Source organism: Chlamydotis macqueenii, chromosome 12 (genome assembly GCF_036417535.1).
Source record: "Chlamydotis macqueenii isolate bChlMac1 chromosome 12, bChlMac1.mat, whole genome shotgun sequence".
Taxonomy (NCBI): domain Eukaryota; kingdom Metazoa; phylum Chordata; class Aves; order Otidiformes; family Otididae; genus Chlamydotis; species Chlamydotis macqueenii.
Window position 1 is genome coordinate 20,539,444 of NC_141567.1, and position 27,414 is coordinate 20,566,857.

The following is a 27,414-nucleotide window of genomic DNA, read 5'->3' on the forward strand; positions in this document are numbered from 1 at the left end:
GCATGACATGCGCTCATTTGGTCCGCTGCCTGCTCCCCCGTCGCATCTGTGTGCCAGGCGCTGTCTGCACATCTGATCCCTGCACAGGGCTCCGCGCACCGGGTGCTGCTGTCTGCGTGCCCCGTGTCTGCTGACCGGCTGCGCCTGGTGCCGGCAGAGCCTCGCTGGAGGGCGGCAGCGGGGGAGCATCTGCTCTTTCGTGGGGCTCCCAGTGCCAAAGAGCTGGCCTGCAGCGGGTGCTCTCTGGGTGCCAGAGCAGGCCAAAGCCCCATCCTGTCCTGTGACCAAGAATGCCAAGCCGTCCAGCAAAGACACGCATCCATGTTGTATGGAGCATCTCTCTCTGGGGATTTTGCCAGTTGAGAGCGCTGACAACACTGACTTCAGATCTCTAATTGAGTTTTGGCTTTGGATGTGCTCCAACAACACTACAACTCTCATCCCTGCCCTCCTTTCACCCCCCAAATCCTTTTCCTTCCTTCGGTGGTAGTTTTAACATTATGCATATTCACAGACGCTATAAATACTGCTGCTATCCTGCAGAGGTGTATGAGAAGGGAAATTCTCAGCTTCTGGTGGCACAATGGCATGTCAGAGTGTGTAATGTGACGTTTCCAGTGGCCTTGCTCTCCTGTGTTGATTCCCACCCTGGATTTTCACCAGCGCTGCGTTGGTCCTGAGCCCATTTGCTGCTCCTGCGCGAAGCCGCAGTGAAACAGAACTGCGGGATCTGTTTTGGTACAGCCTGAAAGGGCCGGTACTGGTTCATGGAATGTTTGGTTATATCTGAAGTGAAATACTTAAAATTTAGTGTTAATTCAGCAGCAGGCTAGAATTCTCTGTGTGTGGTGGTGAGAGAAAATTTTCCTTTCGGTTAACTGCATGGCTGCATGTTTCTCAGCAAGTGGTGCAGTTTGTGATAGTCAAAGGAGAGCTGGTCTCTCTAGAACCAGTTTGTGTGTTTATTAAAGGGTGTATCAGAAGGGTGACTGCTTAGGGACCTCATTTTGTCAAGTCATGATTTATGAACCAACAGCACTGACTTCCAGTGTTTTCTACAGGAGGATACCTTCTTTTAATGCTACAGAAAACTCACAAATCCGTGAAGTGGAATAATATAAAACCAATATTAATTGATACTGGGTTTTGGCAACATACTGATTTCTAGGCTGAAGACCAAGATTTAGCAGTGGTTGTGTTTTGTTTTTGTTGTAATTTAGGCGATCCGTTGTCAGTTTTCATAAAAGAGAACAAATAGGCCACTGGACATCTGAAATGTGGTTTTTCAAAATTGGATTCTGATTAGTGCATTCAAGGACTTGCAGTAATAAGCAGGTTTGAACTTCGCTACTATCAACAGGTTGGGATCTTGCTTTTTTTTTTGTGTTTTCAGAGGCGAATGGGAAACATTCCGTGTTTCTAAGTGCCATAATATTGCTGGCAGCAGTTATTTGTCTGTCAGCCTCATACTCCCACTGGTTGTTGGGCTGGAAACTGTAGCTGACCTGGCATAGTCCTTTCACAGTTCATCCGTTCCCAGGCTGTTAAAAAGCGCTCATTTTTTTTTCAGACTCTGAAGAGACAGCATGTGTACTTATATTTTTCCTCAAGAAACCAAACAGATTTCAGTCCAGTGAGAGGAATGCAGAGAACATGTATGAAATGAGTGAGGAAAGTACCCATATTCTGGCAGTGAATGTTTCTGCCCAAGTGTTTGCACTGGATTATAATGCAGCTTTGGCTAAGCAGATTAAAGAGACAAAAGCAGTGAAACTTCAAAGGCTGACCAAATGTGCTGAGGTTTTATTTTCCCTGTCGGTAATGCCTGCTTTTGCCTTCCTCTCATTAGCACAGAAAAACAAGCCGGTAGAGCACAATCTGTTGTCCGAGTGCAGTGCCTGTCGTGACGGATGTTAACGGGGTTTGAGGTGTGGGTGTGTAAGGGTTTCTCAATGTACCGGTACATAACAGACCTCCTGGGAGAGGGCTGCGCAGCTGAGAGCTCAGCTGTATTGAAGGGCTCCATTTTAGACACCAAGATGCATTTTAGACACCTTCCAAACACTGACATTGAGTCTATGACTCAAGTCAGGGGTTAATTAACTGTTTTTACACAAAGCACACAGAACAGCAAAGGAAATTCTGGTTTTGGATAAGCTACAAGGAGTAAGGTGAAGCAGTACTCCATGACGTAGTGTAAAAATCCAAGTTGTTCTGATATTTCTAGCTTTCATTTTCCAGTATTCTCTACAGAACAGTGAAATGGGCAGCACCTGTTACCATTTATATATTAAAGAGTGTTTCCTGCACTGTGGGCTTGGTTTGGGCATGCGTGTCGCTCAGTCAAGGAGTCACCAGAGACCACACAGAAGTCTGACATTTTATTCAGGGGAAAAGATGGGCATGTTTAAAATACTTACAATAATAATAAAACCCAAATTAAAAAAAATAATAAAAAATTAAAATATGTAATTTGAAAAGTAAAGGACGTAACCTCTGCACCAGGTTCCGGTTAAGCTCGCTTTATGCCGTGAAGGGCCATCAGCTGGTACGGTGTGTGTGAGCACAGGTAACAGCATTGTACAGAGTGGTAGAACAGCAGCGAATTTGGACGCTGTGTGGCTTTGGATTAGTTTTGAAAAACTAGCGTAATTCCAATCCAACAGACTGTTTTAAGCTCTCTGAATATTTTGAACAGCCTGAATCCCTATGAATTAGCAACATCTAGTTCTGAGCAGGTAAGTGGCATTTGTTTGATGTTACCACCCACCTCTGCATACCGCGGAGCCTTGTCCCCGTCGTGGGTGTTCTGTACCTAGAACTGCACCTCAGTAGCTTAAACTCCGATGCTGTAACACTGAAGTATTTTCTGAGCTCTGTTTCTAATAATAGTATTGCTAAAACTTGTCATCTTGTAAAAGCCTTCCCAGAAAGTGTATAAAAAGAACCTTTTCTATATTTTTGGGAACAAAGTCTTTAGGTTTATTTGAAGAAGGAATGGATGGAGTTGAGACAGGAAAGCTGACCAAGTCGCACAGCCTTTAGATATTAAATTTAATACTCTCTTCCTTCAAAATTTGCTCCATAATCAAGCTCTTTATGCTAAATGCCTGAAATATATGCCTTGTCATTCAGGAAGAAAGTAACTTTGTAAGATACATGATGTTTTGTCTAATGAATTCTTAACTCTTCCTTGCTCTGTGGTGCTGTGAGCTCCCGAATAACTCCTTTTAAAATGGGATGAAGTGGTTCTGCCGTGGTACGGTAAGTATGTTGGAGGCATTCTGGCTCAGAGGCACCTGAAAGAGGTAAATGTTTACGTACCTGAACCGATTATGGACAGCTTTTTAATGAACTAGAAGCTTGGGTTTGCAACTTATTTGCAATTATTTGCAATGAGGAAACTTCCAACTATTCTCCTATTATTTGAGACATAATGGAGGAAACGAAGAAGCCAGACAGGAACTAACAAGTCAGCAGACAAAGGAACTTCAGAGACAGCTCTTGCCTCACACAAGAAAAAGAGATGAGCTACCACACCCTCTATTCATCGTGCTGTAGGCTGTGCGGCACTCAGGGGCTAGGCCAGTCTCAAAGCTGCTAGCAGACAGGCTGACAGAGCGCTCAGCTGACAGAAACCTCTAAAAGTCGGGAAATCGGCAAGGCTTTCAGTCCTTTCTCTAGGAATGGCCCATTTATTTTCTTTGTTGAAGGCACTCTGAAACTTCTCATGTCATTTTTAGCTTTTGTCTCTGCAAAAATTTCATTTCACTTCCACAGAGGAAACTAAAGCAAAACATAAGACATTTGTGTGCTGCTTGAAAAACGAATTAAGACCCAATTCCCTAATTCAAACTGAGAAGAAGCAGCTTCCATCAGCAAGGCAAAGTTACCGGTGTCATCAAATCGTGAGTGTTTTTTAACGTTTTTCATTGCTTTAAAATTAAAAGGCTGCTTTTGAGTTCACTTTTTAAAAATTCACCACTAAATGTTGGTTTATTATTGCAATCATGATGATACTTTGCCTTGTTGATGGTTGCAGGGAGAGAGAAGGCCTGGGATCTGTAAGAAACTGTGGGAAGCTCTGGATTGCAGCTATTTCTGAACTCTCTCGCTTCATTCTTCTCAAACTCAACTGGACTACTCTTCTGCAGCAGACTTTCTAACCGCATTGCGCCAATCTGTGATTTTGTTCTAGCTTCCCTACACATCGTTGTTTTTAAAATGGCTGTGAGCTTGGTCTGATTTCTGGTTTGCAAACACAGTATAGTAGGCCAACACAATTTTATTCTGTCTTCAAGGTTGTTTTCCTCCTCCTGTTTCACAGATACGCTGTGCCTGAAGAGTTTGTACTTCTTCTACCAAATGTTCTTTCAGTTTAAGGAATGCCTCGTCTCGTTAAGAGTGAGATGCCTTAGGAATGACTGGAATGTGATTTACAGCAGGAAAAAAAGTATTTTGAGAAGATTGTTAATCAGGCAGGGAAAGTTCTGGGGAAGCAGTTTCTACATACAAAGATCAATACTGAAGTATTATTTGGAGTAAATACTATTAGTCTATTTGTGTCACAGTTTATGCTGTTTTTCTGTACCACTTTGAATCCACGTACTGTTTACTAAAATAAGAAGCAGCAGCTGCATTTTTGGTGGACCTTCAGATAAACATTGTAACTTCAAGACCAACGTCTTTGTGCATAAAGGTTTTAACACACATTGGAGGTTTGACTTTTATCCAAGCCATGGAAAATCCACATCGCCCGCTTGCTTCATGAGTAGATGTATCTGGTGTTTTTAAAAACAGTAGCTGAAAATAGAAGGCAAACGTTACTATATCTGCCACACAGAAATATTTCAGTACTTTTCTTCTTTTTTTTCCCTTCTAAGGGTCAAAAGGCTTGGATAGAGAAGACCTTTTCAAAAAGAGAGTGCATCTACGTAATTGCCAACAACAAAGACATTAGCAGGTAACATTTGAAATTTTTATTTTGGCTGACAGAAGAGATTAATACTGAAGAAACTGGACTTGATTTGTGTTTTGACATGTGAAACTGAGGCCCAGTTTACTCACTGCCCTTAGAAGGAGATGACAGGGGAACAAAAGTGCAAGACATGCACTCAAATCTGTACAGAGCCGTGGGACGTGGCATACAGAGATGATAAGGCTGGGCAGCAGGTGTGGCAGTGAGTTGTTAGTTCTGAGCTTTGCAAACCAGAGCATAAGTTCATACTGAATTCTGAAGGCAAGGATGCGAGACTGTGCACTGTGAAGCAAGTGGTACCATTCTTCACAGCTGGTACGACACTACAATAATGTACTGTACAGGGGACTGGAATTCTTAGTCCAAATGTTAACATTACTGCTACTGCATGGGCTAGCGAAGTCGTGGTCCAGCTTGTTTGGGTAACAAAACGGTTTGTCACATTCTAGCTGTCACCTCTGAGTAACAAACAGATGGCCACTGCTCCTATTCTGCATTCTTCCTCCTTCCCTGGTAGGCAAATACAACAGGTATGACCTGGAAGAGGTGTTTCTGTGTTTCATGTAGAGCAAGGCATGGTCAGTTGAAAATCTAATTTCTGATATATTCTTTTTTTTTTTTTTTTTTTTAAATTTAAAATCACCATCCAATATTGAAGGTACTGTAATCAAAGTCACTTCAAATTTTAACTCACAGGTGCTGCTGTGGCCAGCTCATTAGCCAACATATTCCACCTCCTCCAAGTATAACAGCTAATAAAAATGGAGAAGAAACAAAGCAAGTGGAAGCTCAGCCAGAGAAATGGTCCGTCAGTAAACACACCCAAACGTACCCAACTGATGCCTATGGAAACCTTGAATTCCAGGGAGGAGGACATTCAAATAAGGCAATGGTAAGGAGCACAGGCTGCTCTAAGGTATTGATCTGGTACGTTAGCTTAATAGATACGTGTCAGGATCCCAGCTCACTCAGCGCACAGTCCACTGAAATCAAAGGGGGTCTCTTTGTTGCCTCAGAAAGGTGTGGACAAGGTGCTCAAAAGGACAAAGTGAGATAAGACAAGGCAAAAACAATACCTACTTAGGAAGCACCTTACAATGTTCTGAGGAAACAATTTAATTGAAGTTACTGTGAGCAAATATCAGCTAAGGAGGCGGCTGCATGTATTAATGCCCAGGGTTTCATCTGTTTGTGTTAGATTTGTGGGCCAAATGACCCAGCATGAATACAGATTTTTTCCTAAGGTTTGAAGTCTAAAAGAAATAAGAAATTAATCTTGCATTCCTGAAAGATGGAGGCCTAACAGAGCTGGAAAATGGACTGGTGAGTTTTCTTAGCAATGAAAGTAACAATAAGTCAAGCTTCTGCAAAAAATCCCTTTAAATTTTGCCTCTCTTCAGAACAAATCCAAACCTAGATTTGTTTCTTTGCCTATTTGCTTTCTTTTCTCTCTGCTGAGGCTGCCGCTTGAGACAGCCACACTGCAAAACCTCGTCCAAAACGTATGGGAGAGGTTGGTGGTTTTTATTAGTGGTGGTTTGTTTGTTTTTAAAGCAGAAATACATACAAGTTTATTTCATAGTTTTCTCTGAGTAGTAGTTTGAAAAGAAATTCCAGTGGTGGAACTAAATGCAGAAGAATGCAAATCATTGCTTTGGAAGCAGAAGTACCTCAACAGTGAATGGGATAAAATGTAACAATAGCCTTCTATTTCTTATGAAAGTCTTTGCTTCTCTGTGACAGTCAAACCAGAGGTTTTAGGAACAAGAGAAAACACCTTCCAGTCATTTTAAATAGGTGTTTTCCCACAATGCAGATTTGTAGTAGAAGCTTAGGATCGCTTGATTGCAGTCAGTTTTGCAGATGAAGAGAAGAAAGTGATGCTTTTAAAATTCATGAAGTGAATGGTAAATTCTCCATATCAAAGTGAAAGGTTTCAACTTATTTTTTCTAATCATAAGCAGCAGATACATTTAATAATGTGTTGCTTAAAAATTGTATAACTTGAATTTCTTCAGGATGGAAGGCTTAATATAATCTTTCTTTGCTCAGTCAGTAGACAGTTTACAGAGCAGATGGAGTGATAATATTGCACATTGCTCTTTGCAGTACATCCGTGTGTCGTACGACACTAAACCGGATTCTCTGCTGCATCTCATGGTGAAAGACTGGCAACTGGAACTGCCCAAACTTCTAATCTCTGTCCATGGAGGCCTCCAGAACTTTGAAATGCAGCCTAAGTTAAAGCAGGTATTTGGAAAAGGTCTGATAAAAGCTGCCATGACCACAGGAGCTTGGATATTCACCGGAGGTGTTAGTACAGGTAAGCAATTACCAGCACTCTTCGTTTACTTAAGAATTCAGTTACATTCATTCACTAATATTTCCCACGGGCAAAAGATTTAAGCCTGCATGAATGAGTCATTAGCCACTAGACCAAAAACGGAGCATTGTAATCATTTCTGTTAATCTCCTACCCAGCCCAGACATTGACATTTTCCTGAGTCAATATTGATTTGCACTGCTCGGTGTTTCCCCTGAAAAAACTTTTAACCCTTGATTTCAATAGCAAGGAATCTGTCGCTAGTTCTAATACATTTTTACCGTGGTTTGTTATCTTTGTAATTAAGAAATCTTCTACTCCAGATTTGTCTAGCTTTAGCTTCTTACTGTTTTTTTTTTTCTGCAAAGATGTTTCTGTTACTAAAAGTGTATTTCCTGAGCTTGTTTTCATACACAGCACCTTTGTCAAGCTGCACAGGCCGAGTTCCATAAAACCCTCACATAAAGCGTGTTTTCCAGTCCTTCAGTCATTTTCACACCTCAGCTTTGAATTCTCTAGTTTTTTCAAGTCTTCTGGAATTTTGGATGCTGCAATTTTTAAGACAGTGCTTGAAGAAGCTTTTAATCCCTGAAGTAAAACACCCTTTCGGCTTCCATTTGACACTTCCCTGTTCATGCAGCCAAGTGCTGAGCCAACTTTAGGCTGGGTGATCTCTCTGGGGGTTAGTGATCAATCAATAATCCACCTTAAATGCCATGTCCCTGAGCCGCGCTCTCCATGGGATCACCCACTGTGCATGCACGCACTCTGTCTTGTAATTCTATAAGGTATTTGTTCTTGAATGAATGACCATAAATTTGTAATCTCGAAACACAAGCCTGGAGTCAGTTGTAAATGTCTCTACCTGTAGACATTGCAATCTCCGGTTTGCGTTTTCCTCTGGTCTTCTGGCCACCTGAAACAATTTTATGTTTAAAATATGGATTGTACAGCAACTCCACATAACTCCCCCAGGGGGTTTTTGGCACTGTTCCTGGATTTTGTGAAAAAAATTATGTCTGATATGATGTCCAAAATTTGAAAGACATGTTTTGATGATTTACTATATGTTGTTATGTTTTGAGACCAGTTGGGCTTTAATTAATTTCATTTATGTTAATAGAAATTCTGAATGATCTTCAAAAAAAAAAACAGATGCAAACTTTAATTATAATATTTCTATAACAATATCTTTATTTAGCGGAAATAAATCATTATGTTATTTATCCGAAAACTATATGAGATAAGAATGGATTCCGTTGACTTTCATTTTGCAACAGAGGTCTAATGTCATTAAGGGAAGGTGGTGATTGCTATTCAGAATAAGTTTTAAATTTAATAGTGACACCAATCCAGAAAAGCAAGTAGCTCCATGAGAGGCAAGAAGAAAATTCTGTTGTTTACTGATCTCTTGAAAGTGCCAACAATGAATTGAACTAAATTAATTGTACCTGTAGGTGTCATTCGTCATGTGGGAGATGCCTTGAAAGATCATTCTTCCAAATCCAGAGGACGAATATGTGCCGTAGGAATTGCACCGTGGGGCATTGTAGAAAACAAGGAAGATCTGATAGGAAAAGACGTAAGTCTTTAAGGAAACTCCCGTGTAGTTAACTATGTCAGCTGTGTAACAAAATACTCTGCTCATCTTTTTGAGTGTAAACATTTTCACTGTTTCTAAAGCATGCCCAAGAGCTGAAGTCGAACAACTTCTTGAAGAAAAGCTGTAGTTTAAATATATTTGTCAGGTTGTCATATACGGCCACAAAGTAAATACGGAGCTAGGGAGGTTTCCATTGCCTTCAGTAGTAGAGACCTCTCCGTGGTGACAGAGTTTAGGTCCTAACTTCAGTGTGGCATGCTGAGACTTCTGTAAATCCTGTGAGGGCCTTTATGGGTACAAGACGGGCATTTATTGTTTATGGGTGCTCTGCAGTGGCATATTAATTACTAGGAACTCCAAATGAGAGTGTATTTTCTAATGCAGTAAGAGGATTATTTAACACTGTGTGATCAGGGAGAGTGCAGTAATGAGCTTAGGGGAACATGCAGGAGAATGCACAGATGTGACTGTCATCCTCCAAAGAAAACACTGCTGTGAAGAGTTCAGGTTTTGGGTGTAAAACCAAGCTCAGTTTCTGATTCTCCTCTGGTTTTGGATGTAAAAGTCTGGTTGATTTGTTCACGTGCTTTCGTTGGGCAGTGTGGGGGATTTTCCCATGTCGTTCGTAGCTCTAATCCAGGTGCGTCTGTCCTTTCGACACACAGGTGACACGCATTTACCAAACAATGTCAAACCCTCTGAGTAAGCTCTCCGTGCTCAACAGCTCCCATACTCACTTCATTCTGGCAGACAATGGTACGCTAGGTAAATATGGAGCTGAAGTCAAGTTACGACGGCAGTTGGAAAAACACATTTCCCTCCAGAAAATTAACACACGTAAGTATGGTGGGGCAAACACTAAACATAGCATCTTAAAGGAAGGGAGGGGAGAAGGGCTTGAAATACATCAAGGTATTGAAATTAAATGCTTCTTCCAGCTCTTTGTAGCAGGAATTTGATCAGGACTAGAACATAGGCTGTCTGATAAGTGGTGAAAGAGCCCACATCTAACAGCACAGAAAACCCAGAAAAGAGAGGATTGCATGAAGGGAGGAAGAAAAGTTGACAACTAATAGTGAGGAAAAGCTTCGAAACAGTAAGAATTTAAGGAAAGGGAATTGTAAAGAATTTGTGCACTTCTAGCTGGAATTCATCACCATCAGTAAATACACAGAACGGGGTGATTTTGTACAGTTCTTGTTTGCAGGGCTCCTGTGCAGCTCAGTGGTTTCTGATTCCAAATGTTCCTTACTAACATTTTATTTTCTCTTTTATGTGAATTTGTTTCATTTGAAATATCACGCTCAAAATTCTTTGCTCTTCCAGATAAACTCAGCTGGGGTTTTGATTTTTAATGAAGCCATTATCAAGATAATTTCACAGCAGTGCTTTCATATTTAGAGTTTTGTTCAGTTTTCTGCCAGTTGTTACAGCCTCTCTAAAACAACTTACTAGAATTCTTTTTGTCATTACGTGGAAAAAAAATATTTTAGAAGAAATTTTCCATGAACATTTTTGTAGAAAAAGAAAAAAATTTAAAGATTAAATAATTAAAAAAATTCAGTAGCTGTGGTTTTCCAGCAACATTTTGGAAAAAGCTGCAATGACCACCTAAAAATTAAATCCAAAAAATTAGATCCAAAATTATACCCCTTGCCTTTGAGCGTGGAGACAGTGTTGTGCGTGGTTACCCACAGACACTGGAAATAGCTACGGTTGGCTGTGCTTTCTTCATCTTTGTCTTCTGCAGAAGTGCTGGGAGAGCTGTAACGGTGTAAAAGGGAGCACTGGCTTGGGAGATAAAGGAGTCAGAGCCCAGAGGCAAGATGTTCTGTATCATTTCTTTTCGTCCCACTGAGGCTGGGGATATTGGTTCTGATTTTCAGTGGTGTTTGGTGATTTTGGTCATGAGAAGGGCAAACGTGGGAGCACCTGTAGGAACTGAGAGTACTGTAAAGGGCTGCAGTGCATCTACTAGTAACAGCATACAGGGAGTTGTTTTGTTTCTTTTTAATCACTTCAAGCACAGGCACCTCTTCGGGAAGTCTCAGCAGGAATCACTAAGGATTTCATGGACACAGGCCAGCCCATGCTCTGACTCCTCCTTACCAGGGCTGGGAAGTACTGGCAGGAAGCTTCTGCTGTTATTGTGCGTGGTGTTCCTGTTCTTCAGAGAGGAATGAAGGTTGAAAATACGAACTCCTTCACGCGTTCTCAGCTGTACAAAAAAGTGCATCTTCTTTATAAAGTGCTGGTCATTTTACTGATTAAGAACTGAATTCAAATGTTTATAATAGTGGCATTAGTGAGCCTTCAGGTAATGTTTTGTCCGTCATTTCCCCAAATATCTTGTGACCAAGGCTACTGAGACCATGTGACCTGTGGGCTTCCCTTTGTCATCCTATGCCTGGAGATCACAGTGAGGCAGGGACAGCAAAGGGATGCTCAGCTGTCGTCTCTTCCATCGGCCAGCCATTTCAGCCTCATGATAATGACACTAATTTAATATTTTTTATTTTAGGAGAAAGCATAGGTCTTTGTCACCTCACTGAAGACTTCCTGTAGGTAACCAATGAAGAGTTAAAGCATCAAACATACGGTAGCTGGGAGCCGTCCAAGTCACAGTGAAGCTAGTGAAGTAATAGGAGAATCACATTAGCTGTTTTATCTGTACACGGTGTCTGTCAAAAGAGATTACAAACAGTTCACCACCACTGAGTGAATAAATTATCAGTATGGAGCTGCTCCAAAGGCAAGGACAGAGAGACATCTTACTCTCTTCCTTTTGGGGCTATGAAGCAGCATATAGACATTTTTCTTGGCCGTGCAATGGCCATCATTTTTTCCTAACTGCTCTGGTTTAAAATGATGTTGTAACACAGAAGTCACATCCACTTATAATATCTCAACCTCTTAAACTAAGTTTCAATGACACTTCTTTTTTTTTTGTTTCTGTTCTTCTGGTTTTTTTCAGGGCTGGGACAAGGTGTTCCTGTAGTTGGGCTCATAGTGGAAGGAGGTCCCAACGTGATCTCCATTGTCTTAGAGTGTCTACGAGAAGAACCCCCTCTCCCTGTTGTGATTTGTGATGGTAGCGGACGAGCATCGGATATTCTTTCATTTGCACACAAGTATTCAGAAGAAGGAGGGTAAGATTTTCAGATCTTCACCAAAGCTGTGTCTTGCTCGGGAGGACATTGTAGGACTATATGCCTTGCTTTCATAAAGCTTCATAAAAAAAAAAAATATCCTAGGGGCAAAATGCAGCTAACAGAGGTGTTCTGCTGTCAGTCAGCTTTTGTTGCATGTTTGATCTTAGCCCAGGCGTGGAGGAAGTTGTCTGGAGCGTTCTGCTCCACAGCCCTCCTGTCCATTGCCCAGCTGAATCTGTAAAAGTCACTCGTAATCCAGAGTTTTCTGGAATCTGGTCGTTCTGTGGTTAGTTGTCTGCTCCGTGGGTTGATAGAAAATATGATTAGTTTAAAGAAGATACAAAGCCTATACTGGCAGCATAAAGCTCATCTGCCCTGCAGAGTAAAACATCTGTCCTGACAAATACTCCAAGTGGAAGCAGAGTATTGCATTTTTAATGTAAAGTCTTGCTTCTCGCAGTCAAGTAACATACATTCCTCATTGTCGTCGTTAATATCAGGATTTTATCTTTAGTAGCCAGATTAAGGCAAAAACCTCATCTATTGCCTTGATGAGGGTATGGCACGCCCATCTTGCGCTGAAGAAATAGCCTATTTCCTTGGCTGAAGTTGGAGCTTAGCTTGGATTAAATATTAAGCAGGCAACTAGTATTGTCAGGCAGTGCACATGTTATTTGCTGGACTAGGAGAGCAGCTCTGATGCTGGATTTTTTTTTATGTTTGCACGTAGTACATATTTAATCTATAAACAGTATTTATGATTCAGCAGCTTTCTTTTCCTTTCCATTGACCAACCCTCCTTAGCTTTTTTTTTTTTTGCTTCTCATTCATCCTTCCTATCAGCTCCTAGGTAATTGAAAGAGCTTATCAGGATCAGTCTGTCTGAGATCTGCTCACAGCATGACTTTCTCTCCCAGGGCATACGATGCAGTGTCCGATTTCCCTCTCCAGTAATTATGATCAGATAAATGTGTTCATCTGGTAAGGCAGGTCTGTAATGAGAAAATTTTGTCAGCCCTGCTGTCTAAAAGAATCGTTTTCTCACAGCAAGCTTTGAATTTTACTGCACTTTGCAGGCTCAGCTGCCTCACTGCTATGAGTGCCTGCTGGTGATGTTTGCCGTCAGCTGAAAATGCATGTGTTTTGTTAGGAAATGGATGAAGACTGAAGGGCTCTGTTTCAGATTGCTTTGAGAGATCAAACATTTCTGACCTTTCTAGAATGTTTTTCATCTAATTTCTTTAATTATCTTTTGGTTGGTTTGTTTCTTAGTTGGGTATTACAAGGTTTCAGGTGTGCTAGCAATGTAAATCCTCTCTTTAAGAGGATAACCAAGATAACCGAGGTGAGATATCAGTAGTGTGAAACGTTTTTTGGTTTTTACCCGTAGGCAAAGGGCCTTGCAACATTTAGAGGGGAAGGTAGGGGTCCTGTAAGGTGTACCACTGAAATACTGAAGACTGAACTTCTTAGCAAAAGTGTATCTATAATATATAACAGGAGTAAGAGCCACCTGTGTTGTATTCCAGGGTGAAAGGATAGTTCAAGTTCCCGGACAGTTTTTTGAAGCAATGCTGAGGTACTGAGATGCGTAAGAACCAGTCTGGGTATGAATTTCCTGATGACTGTTAACTCTTCACAAACTCCTTACCCGTACGGAATGCAAAGATGCTGTGTGTTTTCATTTATTTTCAAAATGAAGTCATTGCACTCATGGATGAAAAATTGTTTCTCCAACAGCAGGTCTTCTGAATAGATATTAATTCTGGCAATGTCTTCTTTTATGTCTCATTTTTAATTTAGGATAATAAGCGAGTCCCTTAGAGACCAGCTTCTCGTTACCATCCAGAAAACCTTTAACTACAACAGGAATCAAGCTCATCAGCTGTTCATCATTCTTATGGAGTGCATGAAGAAAAAAGAACTTGTAAGTGTCCTAAAAGTAGTTCATAAAGCTAATTTCTGTGAGCAGACTTTATAGAGTACTTTCAAGTGCCATTCGCCCAGAGTTACAATTTTATGTACACAAGCATTCATTCATAAGCACAGGCCAAGAAAGGGATTTTATCTTCTGGAAAGCCTCTAACACCAATTTCAGATTCTTCTCCTGCATAAGCTGATAGGAGTCTTTTTTCACAGATTTCCGCAGGGCAGACCGAGACGCTGAGATAGGTGCACTAAAACCAGGATCAACTGCGGGAAGTAGAGAACAGCTGAAGAAAGGGCTCCTGGGAGCAATAAGCATCAGCACAGTTTTGGAATTCTGATAATAGTTACTTTTTACCAGCCTTTAATTCCAATAAACTGGGCTAGTCAGGTCTTCCAAAAGAAATTGAAACATTAAGTGTTGAAGATCGCAGCCTTGCGATCCTGGCTTGTTGCTGGCCTCTTCTGTGCACTGTACCACTCAGGGTCCTGCCTCTCTGCCATATACCAGATGCAGAGAAAAGTGTGCTCAGGAAAATAAAATCTTCGACATCCTCATCTGTGAACAGTGTCTTGAAATTGTGTTCACTGTGCCTGTCCCTGTGCCTTTGCAGGCAAAATGAATCTTTGAGTGTTTGCCTTTGCCTAATTTTCTCAGTGAATATTTCTAAATATGACGTGTCCCTTGTAATTCTATTTCATTCTTTCATGTGTATCCTAAGCAGCTGTTTTAATAGCAGATGAACAGTCTGATGGATCTTTTTGTGTTTTTTTTAATTACAGCTGGAACTCATATGACTGACTTTTTAATCTTTTTTGCTAAATTTGCATATTTGTATTAGATAGAAACGAGAGAACTACCACAGCCTTCTCCTCAGACCATGTTTGAGGAATCATAATGAAACTGCAAGTGAATTTAAGCGTGAAATGTGGGGCAGTTTCATTTTTCAGGGTGCCTAATGGTATCACCAAGGAAGTGACACCTGTAACAGGAGCAACTATAAAGAAACTATTTGAATGACAGATTAAACTTTTCTCATGAGGCTGAGAAAAAAGGGAATCTTTTCTAAGTTCTTAGAAAATTCATATTTTGTACTCCCTTAAAACTGAATGTGTTTTCCTTCCACAGAGTCCATGCTTTCTGTCTTTGCTCAGCTTGGAGACAAACTCTAAACTCTGATCTTCCCAAGCTGATCACAGAATCACAGAACGGTTTGGGTTGGAAGGGACCTTTAAAGCCCACCTAGTCCAGCCCCCCTGCAAGGAGCAGGGACATCTCCAACCAGATCAGGTTGCTCAGAGCCCCAGCCAACCTGGCCTTGGATATTTCCAGGGATGGGACATCCACCACTGGCAATGTGGGCCAGTGCTTCACCACCCTCAGTGTAAAAAATTTTTCCTGCGTATTTTGATTTTTATCAGATCAGAATTATCCCAGATGTTCCAGTCAAGGAACAAAGAGAAGCGCAAAAAAACCTCCAGAAATCTAGTTCAGCATATCCGATGAATGAATTCTGTTTCTCTGAGATGTCCTGTTCTACTTTTCAACACTCTTTAAGTGGATTGGAACATAAAGGAAGTTTATGTTATGAAGAAGTTTAATGATGTTTGCTGTTTCTTGTTTTTCCTGCTTTGGAAAGATAGACACTAAAATTGTGTTTGAAATTTTTCAAACGTTAAGCAAAATGATTTCTTAAAGTATAATGCCGACCGTGCTGTTGTATACTCTCTGCTGTAGGCATGCCCATAGGAGCCTGGCCCCGCACAGGTAAAAGCTTGTACAAAGTATTCAGTGAAGTTAGGGGATTTTGGCTGAGTCAAGGAACACATGAAAAAACATGATCAGGATTAATCTACAGAGCCATTCTCAGTGCCTTGCAGGAAGAAGTCCTATGACAATGGAAATTACATAGGGTTGGGATGGAAATCTGCGTCAAGCAATTGCCAGCTTGTTTGCAGGCTCTACCAGTTTGATAATCTCCACACTCTCCAAAAACCTGGCCTTTTCCAGAGATTCTGCTGGGCATTGGCTCATGGCTCTGACTTTTCTTTAAAATGTTGATCTCAGCTGCCAAGGAAGTGCTTGCTTTGTGCATGTTTCAGGATGACAACTAACTACTTAAATGCCAGCAAGTCCTTTCCCACCTCCTATATCGTATCGTAGCTGTCTCTTCTCCAGTTATGTTTCCCTTCTTCCTCCATTCTCTCCAATGCTTTTCTCTCCAAGGTTCATTACGTTTCATGCTGAATTCCCTTCATGTGAGAGGGATTTCTGCAAGAGAAGGTCTGTTTTAGTCTTACCTCTGTTCCTTGATTTTTTTAAATCAGTTTTTGATCCTAGGTAGTTCTTGGGTTCATAAAAGCCAGATTATGCAATTCTGAATGATATTTAGCAACATATATTTAAATACCTTTGCCAGAACTAAACTCTCTAAGGATTAATCCAGCTGCAAATGTTCCTTGGAACAGAGTGTGACAAACGCTATATTTTCTAGTAACGCAGCTCTGGGCTGCAATTGGATAGACACCCATCTGTGCTTTTTTTATACACCTTCAGAAGTGTTACTAGCATGCCCAGTCGATTCTATAAAATCTTACTTAAGGGTTCCAAATGCAAAGCCCTTAGCTTGTCTGAGTGATGTAAATGTGCTGGTGATATATTTGCATTTGTATGGTGTCAGGCTTAGTTCCGTACATACGCATTCATCCGACGTCCAGTTGGCAACAGGCATGGCTGAGGTAAGCTGGCAGTAAGTCAGCCTTCCTAGAAGAACGGGTTGAGAAAAGAGAGTCCACAGCTGCCTTAGGTCAGGCTGCTTTGAGTTTCAAATGCGCGTTGGAGCAGGCCTGATTTACTCAGCAAAATTCAGGCACTTATAGTTTGCATTTGTTGATAATTTTGTCTGCTTTCTTGTTAATTAATATTTTTTTTCCTTTAGTTCTTCTCTCCTATAATGTCATGTATCTTTACGTTCATGCAAAATCTATTCTAACTGCTGAGAAAATTGCTATTCCTAGTGCTTAATGTTAGGATCCGCTGTGAAGAGTTGCTTTTGGAAAATGAAAAATTTGTTATTTTTTGTTTGCATTCATTATTAATTTAATTAACATAAAATATTAGGTTATCCTGCTTTTGAATTTTTACTATTTCAGTATGTAGTTTGATGGCTAAGCTTTATATGAATTGCTGGTTTTAAAATCGTTGAATTGTAATGGACTCAACTAGGCAAATGTGACTAGAAATAATTGTTTTTCTTTATTAGTTGATTCTGCTTTTTTGGTTGTCAATATATAGCATATCCTGCGACTGAAAAATATTTGAGTGCTATCGTGAATAAAATTAATGCTGTGATAGTTGTCTTAGGGCAACCGGCATTTCCATTTCCGAGGTGACATTTCCATTACTACTGGAAAGTAACGGAACTGTCAGAAAGCAATCAATTTGGCATGGCAGTTCTGTCACCACTTTTCAAACTCCAGGATTTTGGTGAAGAATTTCATCAATTTTGTCACGTTTACCAATGCAGGGATATTTTAGGATAACTTTATTGACAAAATTTAATTAAATGCTTTTATGAAAATTACATTTCTTAGAAAAATTTAGTGGAACTGTACTTTTTGAAAAATGTCAAGTCTTAGAAAATAATAAAGCTTCACCGTTCCGCTCTTTTTTCTGCCTACATGTTTAGTCTCTCTCCTTCCTGTGTTGTAATTTTGTGTTTGGTTTTATGCTGTCCTTTAGATCACGGTGTTCCGCATGGGGTCTGAAGGGCAGCAGGACATCGAGATGTCTATCTTAACTGCTCTCCTCAAAGGTGGGTTTTGCAGGCAGTGAGGAAAGATGCACAAACTGATCCTGAGGAGACAGTCCCATACACTGTCTGAGGTTCGCTCTTGATGTTTGAGTCTTTGATTTATTTGCTTGGATCCTAACAAGTAACCCGACCACGCTTGGCTTAAGGTTTAGATTAGCTTGAAGCATAAAATCTGGATTGAAGATTTTGTGTGGCTTTCCTCACCTGAAAGCCTGGGATGGGAATGATGCAACAACTATACTACTGATGTTTCAACACGTTTTATTGCAGATCTAGCATATATTAATAAAGTTAGAAAAAAAGGTAGGAAGATAAAAAGACTATTTGAATTTTTCCAGATCTCAGATTGTGCCCTTTAAACCTTAGGGCAAAGTTCAGGATCCGTTCCGCATTTATGTGGAGTTTGTTACGTTTGCTAAAACAACCGTTTTCTCTCTGCAGGTATACAGCTAGGTGATACAGGCTCAGTATGGGATCACTGCAGTCCCCAAAGCTAAGAAATAGAGGAACTATTATATCTACAGCATAAGCCAGAGATGCTGAGAGGAGTCTTTTAGAAGAGTTAAATGTCTCCTTAGCATCGGAATATAAAGTTAGTGTAGGAGCTTTAAGGAAAAAAGCGAGAGAATGTGGTTCATCCTTTTGAAATTAGAATCATGGGGTTAAATGGAAGGTGCTATAAATTAATTTGATGAATCCACTGCTTTGTGATAGAATTATTGTAATGGTAGTATGATACAGAGTCAGGCTTGCTGTTTTCTAGTTCTTGGAGAAGTGAAGCTGTTCAATTTTGTTTCATCGCGCATGAAATACTGAGCATCTGTGTGTTTCTCTCTAGGCACCAATGCATCTGCTCCAGACCAGCTCAGCTTGGCTCTAGCCTGGAATCGTGTAGACATTGCACGCAGCCAAATCTTTGTCTTTGGGCACCACTGGCCGGTAAGACAAAGTTTTCCTAATCATATAGTTTGTTAGTTTAAAATAAGTGGTGGAATATTCACGCCTTGGATGTTGTTGGCAGGAGAAACAATGTTGAGTTCTGTTTTATGCCAAACTGATGTAGGATATCTCGTTAATTAGGAATGACCTGTTTGCTTTGAAATTTCCTTCTACTGCCATTTGCAAATATGTAGAAATGATTTAAACTCTGTGAAAGAAAGAAAAGCGATTTCATGACAAGCGGAAAAATAACCTTATTTAAGATTCCTTGTGGGAATCCTTGTGGTTTTTTTTTTTGAAAGAAAAAAAACATTTTAAATGCATTTAGTAGAAGCAATCTGTGGCTTTACATACAGCTGGACACCAGCAGTCCTGGTCACCCCCAGTGAACTTGTGTGATGCACTGGTGTTGCCTAGACTTCTGACTGTGTGTGGACACGTGCTAGCAGTTGGCAAGGTCCCCAGCTACGTATTAAAGTGTGCGGCAAGGGGATTCACAGGGCTGCTGAGGGGCAATTGTGGTGCTCACCTCATTAACAGCTGTGAAAATCTCTGTTTGGGTTAATGGAGCCAATTCCTGATGACTGAAAGGCACCATTGCAGCAAACATGCCTCTGGCAGGCAGAGCTGTGCCAAATGAACTACGAAGCTGATCTTCAGTAAAGCTTTAGATCCTGAAATTGGATTCTCTTTCTCAAATTATTGGAGTTTGCTGCTGCACTAGTTGAAGTTAATGGTGAAACACTGCAGTGCCTTTGTTCATCTGAGTAACTAAAATCCTCTGTTTAAGCTACTTTCATGTCTCACTGTGCTGATGCTTTTTGCTTTACTGCGTGAACCATCTGGTGTTGAATTACTGTCAAGTGTCATGAGGAAACCAGGCTAGAAGAGGCAGGAAACTTGCAGGAACTGCAAGAATTTGTTTTTAGTTTTTAAGCTAGATGTCTTTCCTGAAATTATGTGATAAAATTACACTCAAAGGAACACTACTCATGCACACACTGTACATAACGGTGAGATTTATCTCATTTGGAAGCCTGTATAATTAAATTTAAACAAATGTCACTGCACAGGCTGTTTTATTCCTCCAGTTATAGTAATGTGATTTTTCCACCATTCAAGGTTTATTAAAATGCTTATACAGAAAGAATTTAATCATCCTAACAATGATGAAATAGTATTACTGTAAAACATTTATTTGGATGGAATGTTCCAATCTCCATATTATTGTGGTTAGATTCAGAGGTACCACCTAGCAACTGAAATCAGTTACTGCTTTGGCTTGTTTCGTACTCATACTCTGCAACGATTTGTAAAAACAGTGTTACCCAATTGCTAATCGGCACTATCATTTCAAATTTATAAAGATTGCTTTCAGACTAGCACGTGCTGCAGGCTGGCAGCTGCAGTTTTGTCCAGGCTTACGAATGGATTCATGGTAGCTGGGCAGAGAAGATTGAAGGCAAACCAACCCGTGGAAAACAAGCTTTGTTACAGACGTGGTTCTGTAGTTCTCTGTGCAGAGCACGGATAGCTGTAATCCAGTGTACATGTTCGTGGAGTTTATATAACCTAAGCGTCAGCTGGAGCAAGTTAAGCCTCCACATCACAGACAACAGCTTTTTAAAAAGTGTAAAGCTGTGGCTATGCAAAAAGGTCCTTATGCTTAAGGAAATTATCGTTTTTATTCGACTGCATGTGGGAAGTGGTGGCGAGGGAGCGAGTTCATTCAGTATTCAATGAAATAGTCACTATTTAATCAACTGGATTTCTAATACTTCTAATCTGGTGTTAAATACAGCCTTTAGGAAGCCTTACAGCTCCTGATGGTACAGCTCCTGAGAAGGAAAAGAAATCTCCCGCAGCTCAGACTAAAGCAGCCAGAGGGAAAGGAAAAGGGAAGAAAAAGGGAGGAAAAGGAAAAGAAGAGCCAGAAGAAGAAACGGACCCAAGAAAGCTTGAACTCCTGAACTGGGTGAGATGGAAGTATTTGTAATAAAACTGTTGAAGAATCCCTTTTTTGTTGTTGTCCTAGGGGACAAAGAGAAGAAGGAAAATACACATTTTCGTTCTATAGAGTGCTCGTTTGCACATTCTCACAAGATCAGCAGTAGATTCTGCAGGGATGCTGTTCAGTCTTTGAGCCAGGAATCCCGCTCTCATCCCATGAGCACCACATGCGGCCGTAGCACAACAGTACAAGTCAGTGCTTATCTGCTGCATCTTCTTCCCTGCGCTTGTCAGAAGGAAATAAGAAGACCAGTGAACGTTTTCATCCTTCCTGTACATGTTATTTATCCAGGGAAGGCAGTTTATACATCTCCAAGTGTTTCGTTTTCCAGCTGCAGTAGGTTAGGTTGTTGTGTTGTCTGGGTTAAAGTTCCTGTGTCAAGGGGATTGCTGCTCAAGGGTTTTTCCCCTCTCCTGCTGGGTGCTAAGCCCTTTCACCATATTAAGAGAAGATCCATTAGGCTTCCAGAACATTTTCCAAAGGCAGACCTAACTTGGTGAAGGAGGAAGGAAGTGCTTCTTCCCAAGTGATTTGAGTCAGTATGATACGTTGTCTTTTCTCTGTGAGCTCACAGTTTGAGTGTATGACACATGCAAGTTAGGAGGGTAAATGATGTCAACCTCTTCTTGATTGTATACAGTGTGTTTTTCTTAAAATTTAACTTGTTCCTGTCATGTTGAGCAAGCAAATTTCTTTCACATAATGTGTCAAGCATGGAATGCCTGGTTTAGGTAAAAGTACTAAACAAAATGAGTGAAAGCTATAGTTGTGTTCCTGAAGGTTTCTTTCAGTGCTCTCCTCTTGCCCAGGACCTCACTGGAAAACTCTGCCATCTCTATTGACTTGCCCATGGGTAAAATGTCATTTTCTAAATTACTTCTCACTTACAAATTTATCAGCATATTTGGGAATTTGGGAATATCCTAAGTAATGAAAGTGTTTGTGGTTGTTGGCCAACCAGCTCTTCTGTGCTCATGGAGTCTCACATTTTCCATTCTGCGATGCAGGTGAATTCCCTGGAGCAGGCTATGCTGGATGCACTGGTTTTGGATCGAGTGGACTTTGTGAAACTGCTTATTGAGAATGGAGTGAACATGCAGCACTTCCTCACTATCCCTCGACTGGAAGAACTGTATAATACCGTGAGTGAGCAGAAATAATAAAATGTCCTTTCCTACAGTGTTTAACAGGGGTGTCCTTTTTGTTCTTCTGAGATAGCCTTGTTTTTCCAAAAAGCTCTGAGCCCTGACAATACACAGATGTTGGATAGCAGTAATCGGAGCCGTTGCTACCACATGTAGTGTCCTGTTGTTTCCCTGCATATACATATTCCGAATTAATAAGCCTACAGCAGCTTTCAGAAGCTGTTGCAGTTTGTTATGTCAATATAGTGATGTCTTTAAAGTGCCCATTCAGAACACTTAAAGAACTAATGTAGATAGTAAAAATTTAATACCAGCCACTAGTGGTCATTCACTTTTAATCTCAATTACTTTTCATGTACGTATACTTTAATATTACTGAAATAAGCCTGTAAATTTGGCAAAGTACCTACACAGCAACTTTTATTCTTAGCACGTTGCAGAAATTGGTATCATTTTTCCTCATGGCCCAGCAAAGCAAAATGTTTTCGCCAAAACCATAGAACATCTTACATTTTTATTCAAATTCTCCCCGACCCAAGCCACAGCAAATTCACCAGGAGCATAACTATTTAACTGTTTCTGGAGTGGTTTTCTTCCCATCCTTTAAGTGGCTGGTAATCTAGGGCAGAATTCATACAACACAGAACCTCAGTCTAGTCCTCCAGTCCCCTCACGGCTCCTGCAGCAAGTGCAAGTTCAGACAATACCACAACTCCCGTGCCTTGAATCACCACGTGAAGGATTATAAAAAAGGGATTGCACAGCTCTTGATAGAAATGCATTTGGCATTGTAGCCCAGTTCCTTCTTTTCACCCCTCAGAGCATGCTGGCACATGGTTGCCTGAAGTTATGCTTACAGTGCCACATCATTCATTACATGTGTGTTTGCAAAAAATCTGAAGAATTGAAGCTCTAATGGACCGTGAATTATTTTTGTTTCAGAGACTGGGTCCACCAAATACGCTGCATTTGCTGGTCAGAGATGTGAAAAAGGTAAGCTGAACTAACGTTATATTTGCCTGATTCCATTAACTGTGTGAGCCACGAGTAAAAGCAAGCATAGTGCGGGGGAAAGCAGACATTTGAAATGAGATGGTAGCTGTTAAGGAAAGGAAAGGTAAATTACTACCTGTGACAAGTGGTGATGGCAGTCTAAATCCGGTATGGCTGTACTGCACTGCTAAGAGTTTAAAAACTAAGGAGAGGAAAGTTAAGCTCCTGTACTGTAACACATCGCTTGAGATCTGGGTTGGTACTGTTCTCTACAAGAAGCTCCCGATGCAGCATTACAAAGGAGGAGCGGAGGGAAAGGCCTGCTAGGTTAACTGGAAGGCCTGCTCAGAAGCACAGGATTTATTCCTTTTTGTTTGTTTCCTTGTGTGTTTTTCAGTTTCTTTTCTCCAAAGACATCCTACTTTCACCTGGGATAAAATCTGTTCTGTTTCTCAGTGCTACAAGTCCTAAGTTTGTTATTCATTTGTTTCCATTACATGTGAATATGGTCATTGTAAAATTCATTGTTGTATTTGCTGTCTTTGAGGTGTTGGAGTTTTTATTCAGTAAAAATGCAGCTACATGAAATAGCCTGTATTCCTTTTGCAGGAAAAACTCCCATTTATTCCCATGCAGTGTAGATGTGGGAATTACACAGTACTGGGTTAATGTGTAATTCATATTGATCTCCTTCATACTTTAACACTTTTCTCATTCAGTGTTTGTCTTTTTGAATGTTACTAATGCCCTTCTGCTTTCTGTCTGTCTCCTTTTAATTGCATTTTCATGGCTCGTTCATTCAGCGGCAGTCGCGGGGATTCGGTTGGGTTAACATGGAGGTGACGTGTTTGCTTAGGATGTAGTTGTTCCATCGTAGCAGCTGCTCGGTGGTGCTGTAGAGTCAGTTGTTGTTGTAGGATGTCGCTTGAGCAATGCAGCAGCAGTAGGATGTAGCTGGAGCAGTGCAGCACACTTTTCAGCTGATGTTCTAGCAGAGTCAATACCCCTACCCAGTTTTGAAGTGTAACAGTGGAAATTAGTCTGCTTTTTTTCGTTGATTCTGGGCTGCACATTAATCTAAATCCTGATCTGCATTTTAGTCTTAACTCTGTAGATAATATTACAATGAAATATAAGTTTCCATAAAATGTAAGGTATGCCTGAAACAGAGTCATGCTTTTATACTGGATTAGTGATAACCAGTCCAAAGTTATTTAATGTCATCAGTAGAACCCTTGCAAACAACCCAGGCTTGTATGGACACTGACATGCTGTACGAGTAAATCAAATGAAAATATGTCCTCAACTATAAATACTGCCAACAACAAAACAAAATAAATCTGGGCTCCCAAAATTTTCATTTTGTGAATCAGTTAGCATTAATTTTTTACAAATATTCTGAGACTGAATCCAGTAGCTGTAAATAATACCCGTGTGCCAGTATAAACATGACACAGTATGTCTAGCCAGGCAATTTAATGTATGTTTTCTTATCCTAAGTCCTTATTTTGTTTGTTTGGTTTTTTTTTTTATTATTTTTTGGTAGGGAAATCTCCCACCGGATTATCATATCAGCCTAATAGATATTGGTCTTGTACTTGAATACCTCATGGGTGGAGCTTATCGCTGCAACTATACTCGGAAAAGTTTTCGGACTCTTTATAACAATTTGTTTGGACCAAAGAGGGTAAGAATGAGTTCATTCTGAACGTGGCCATTGTGCTGATGGTAAAAAAAGTCAGTAATACTCTGTTCCTTTGTCTTTGTGAAACACTACATGTTAAATTCTAAAGAAATGCTGCAAGACCGAGGCTGGAACTCTGGCTGTGAAGTTCTGTAAGGAACCTGTAAAACATCTGTGTTAAAGGATGGGAGCACCCAAAAGGTGGTAAATGCATTGATCTGGGGGTGAATTTCCTCTCGTTTCAGTAGTTTACAATCCAAGCATTTCTAACTGTGATGGTTGCATATTTACTTACCTCCTGCTTGAAGCTGTACCTTGACCTGTTAGCTCTCTTGTAACTGTGAGCTGTATTGGCCAGGCCTGGCCTATTGATCGAGTGGTTGTAACCAACGGTAGCCCTCACCTGGGGAGGGCAGAGTTTAGTCTGAACATGGAACAGCTATGAACCTATCATAGTAAGTCCGGTAAAGATCTGCTCTGAGCATAAACCTTATCCTACAGAAGCCACGGCAACCTCAGTAAAGCGTTTCATAGTCAGGGCCCAATCCTGAGAATCTCAAGCATGGCCCTTGCTTTGATCAAAAATCTGTTCTAAGCAAATAGAATCATTTTCTGCATTACTGTATTTATTTGGTTGGCTCAACTCTGGAGGTCAAGTGAAGCTTCTTGGCCTAATTCCAGAAGGCACCACACTAGGAGACAGGTGGGAAACGAGCCCCGCAGATGGTCAGAAGGCCACTTAAAGCCCAGGTGTTCTGTAGCCAATACGTAGAGTGGTACTGTCTGATGGAACAAACAAATAAACCTTTTACATACAATGGAAACCAGAGGCTTCACAACGGAACAGAGGGATTTTTTTAATGGGAAATTGTCAGAGCTTTGAAGATCTATTATATTTTTTACTGTTTCCTGTGAGTATCTTTACGCTGTCTGTCCTTAGAAGCATTATTTTTTCCAAGCTTTTGTGACGATGTGGTGACTTTAATTCTCAAAGCAGCATATTACTGAATGATTCATTTAACTCTTCCATTCGAATCAAAATATTTCACTTGAGTGCAGGATGGAAAAATTTTCTAACCCATTGCCTTCCTGCAAATACAATTAAGAGGGAGATGAATTAATTGTGGTATTATTAGTACAGCTATTTAGCATAATAAGTTTAATAATAAATACTGTACATTTGTAAATGAAAATGTGATTTTCCTTGGTATTGTTTGGTCTTTGAATTTTCCCTCGCATCTAACTGTTTTTCTTTTCTATTTTTAATATTCAGCCAAAAGCTCTTAAACTACTCGGGATGGAGGTAAGTTGGATTTATTGTAAAATACTGGTTTTATCAGAGCATTTCTTGGTACCATTCTGTTTTTGCTCTTAGCTTTTTCACCGTTACTGTGGCTTAAAGTACATTTTAACTAGACAGGATCTTCTGTTTTGCCAACAGCCTGTGAAATACTTCTGACATTTTTTTTTGGGGTAGGGACTTGAGAGCTGCTTAAAGCTTTGCTCAGTGGTCTTCAGGCACTTTTTAGCAGAATTATGTAATAACACATTCCAGTTGGAACATATTTAGATTTAATCATTCAGATGCAAACATTGGTGGCATTTGAAAAGAGAACGTGATCCAGTGGTGCTACTTCCGGTCAAATCCCCTTTAACCACGAAGTAACAATTTATGTGCAAATGAGGCTCTATCATGGAGAAAACATTTAACTGGAGTAGAAAACCAAGGTGATCTGACATGTTAGATGCTGTCCTCCACTATAAAACGTCCTTGCTGCTGTGATGGCACCGTGCTCTGTTAGTGATGAATCAGAAATGATCGGGATTTTGGGTCCAACCTCTGCCTCAGTTACTTGTGTGTCTGCAGAAGTTTTGAATTGATCACAGTCAAGTCTGGGACAGTGCCTAAAAACTCACTCTGTGTGGGAGGTGGTTGCTTTTGTTTCTGATAAAGAGTACTAATACAGCCCAGGAAAGCATTCACACAAAGCGGCTGGGTAGGTTCCTCCATGAAGTGTGCTTTTATTAGTGCTGTGATAGTATCTGAACACAGCAGACATACACATCGCTTTTGTTACGTTTGATGTCAGCTGTACCCACGCACAAAAGCCTCCTTTTTCCCAAGCAGATCAGCAGCTTTCTTCTCTACAGAGAAAGTCCAGGGTGTGCTTAATCTCTCTGACTAGCTTCCCATTTTCTAATGGCTCAAGACCAACAGCTCAGCCCCTCAGAGGTGCGGCCCTTTTTAATCAGTGTTGATCACGCGTAGGTTGCTTAGGGCTTCTCCAAAAGCACATTTTGATTTTCCTGTTCTTTCAGTGAGAAATGTTTTATGTGGCACAAACTGAAGCGTTCTCTCCACTTGACAGTGGGTGTAGCCCGCTCCCTTCTTCCAAGAGGAAGAAAAGGTGAAAAGAAAAATTAACATTTCTTTTGCTGAAGTGGTCAGTAAATGGATGCGACGCCAAGTGGTTGGGTTTTTAATTTCCAGTGTTAGCAGCTCTAAAGCAGGAAATTTAAACGCCTTAGCACTTTGTCTTTCTTACCCAGGGTTTTGTTTTGATTTGATTTTCCTAGTGTGGAGAGGACCTAATTTTTGGTCCTCCATTTCAGATTTTATGTCCTGTGCTTCAGAAATGCTCAACACTTTCTTCATGTGCATGCAGTTAATGACCCCTGAATTTTTTGTAAGAGACAGAGATCACCACTTGCAGTTCTTAAAACTGCTGGAAGAGAAATGTGTGCTTAATTGTTGAGCTGAAGAGTCGTCTTTGGAAACCTGGGGTGTGAGGCTGAACCCTGAATTTGAATTTAAGTTCATATTTTGTCAAAAAAATAGTGCATT

General features: G+C 40.6%; 1 protein-coding gene across 2 annotated transcripts in view; it reads left to right on the forward strand.

Annotated features, from left to right (window-relative positions):
* TRPM1 (transient receptor potential cation channel subfamily M member 1) overlaps nucleotides 1-27,414 on the forward strand; it is a 109,136-nt gene that overhangs the window by 61,130 nt on the left and 20,592 nt on the right. Inside the window, exons 2-16 of one of the 2 annotated variants that reach the window (XM_086757688.1) lie at nucleotides 4,884-4,963; nucleotides 5,675-5,870; nucleotides 7,088-7,301; nucleotides 8,759-8,883; nucleotides 9,570-9,741; nucleotides 11,879-12,053; nucleotides 13,860-13,983; nucleotides 17,725-17,797; nucleotides 18,636-18,736; nucleotides 20,538-20,711; nucleotides 21,755-21,889; nucleotides 22,835-22,885; nucleotides 23,689-23,724; nucleotides 24,432-24,572; nucleotides 25,843-25,872. In XM_086757688.1, the coding sequence (XP_086613814.1) occupies nucleotides 4,884-4,963; nucleotides 5,675-5,870; nucleotides 7,088-7,301; nucleotides 8,759-8,883; nucleotides 9,570-9,741; nucleotides 11,879-12,053; nucleotides 13,860-13,983; nucleotides 17,725-17,797; nucleotides 18,636-18,736; nucleotides 20,538-20,711; nucleotides 21,755-21,889; nucleotides 22,835-22,885; nucleotides 23,689-23,724; nucleotides 24,432-24,572; nucleotides 25,843-25,872 (1,827 nt within the window). The remainder of the gene's footprint in view (nucleotides 1-4,883; nucleotides 4,964-5,674; nucleotides 5,871-7,087; nucleotides 7,302-8,758; nucleotides 8,884-9,569; nucleotides 9,742-11,878; nucleotides 12,054-13,859; nucleotides 13,984-17,724; nucleotides 17,798-18,635; nucleotides 18,737-20,537; nucleotides 20,712-21,754; nucleotides 21,890-22,834; nucleotides 22,886-23,688; nucleotides 23,725-24,431; nucleotides 24,573-25,842; nucleotides 25,873-27,414) is intronic. The other variant, XM_086757687.1, reaches the window with a different exon arrangement.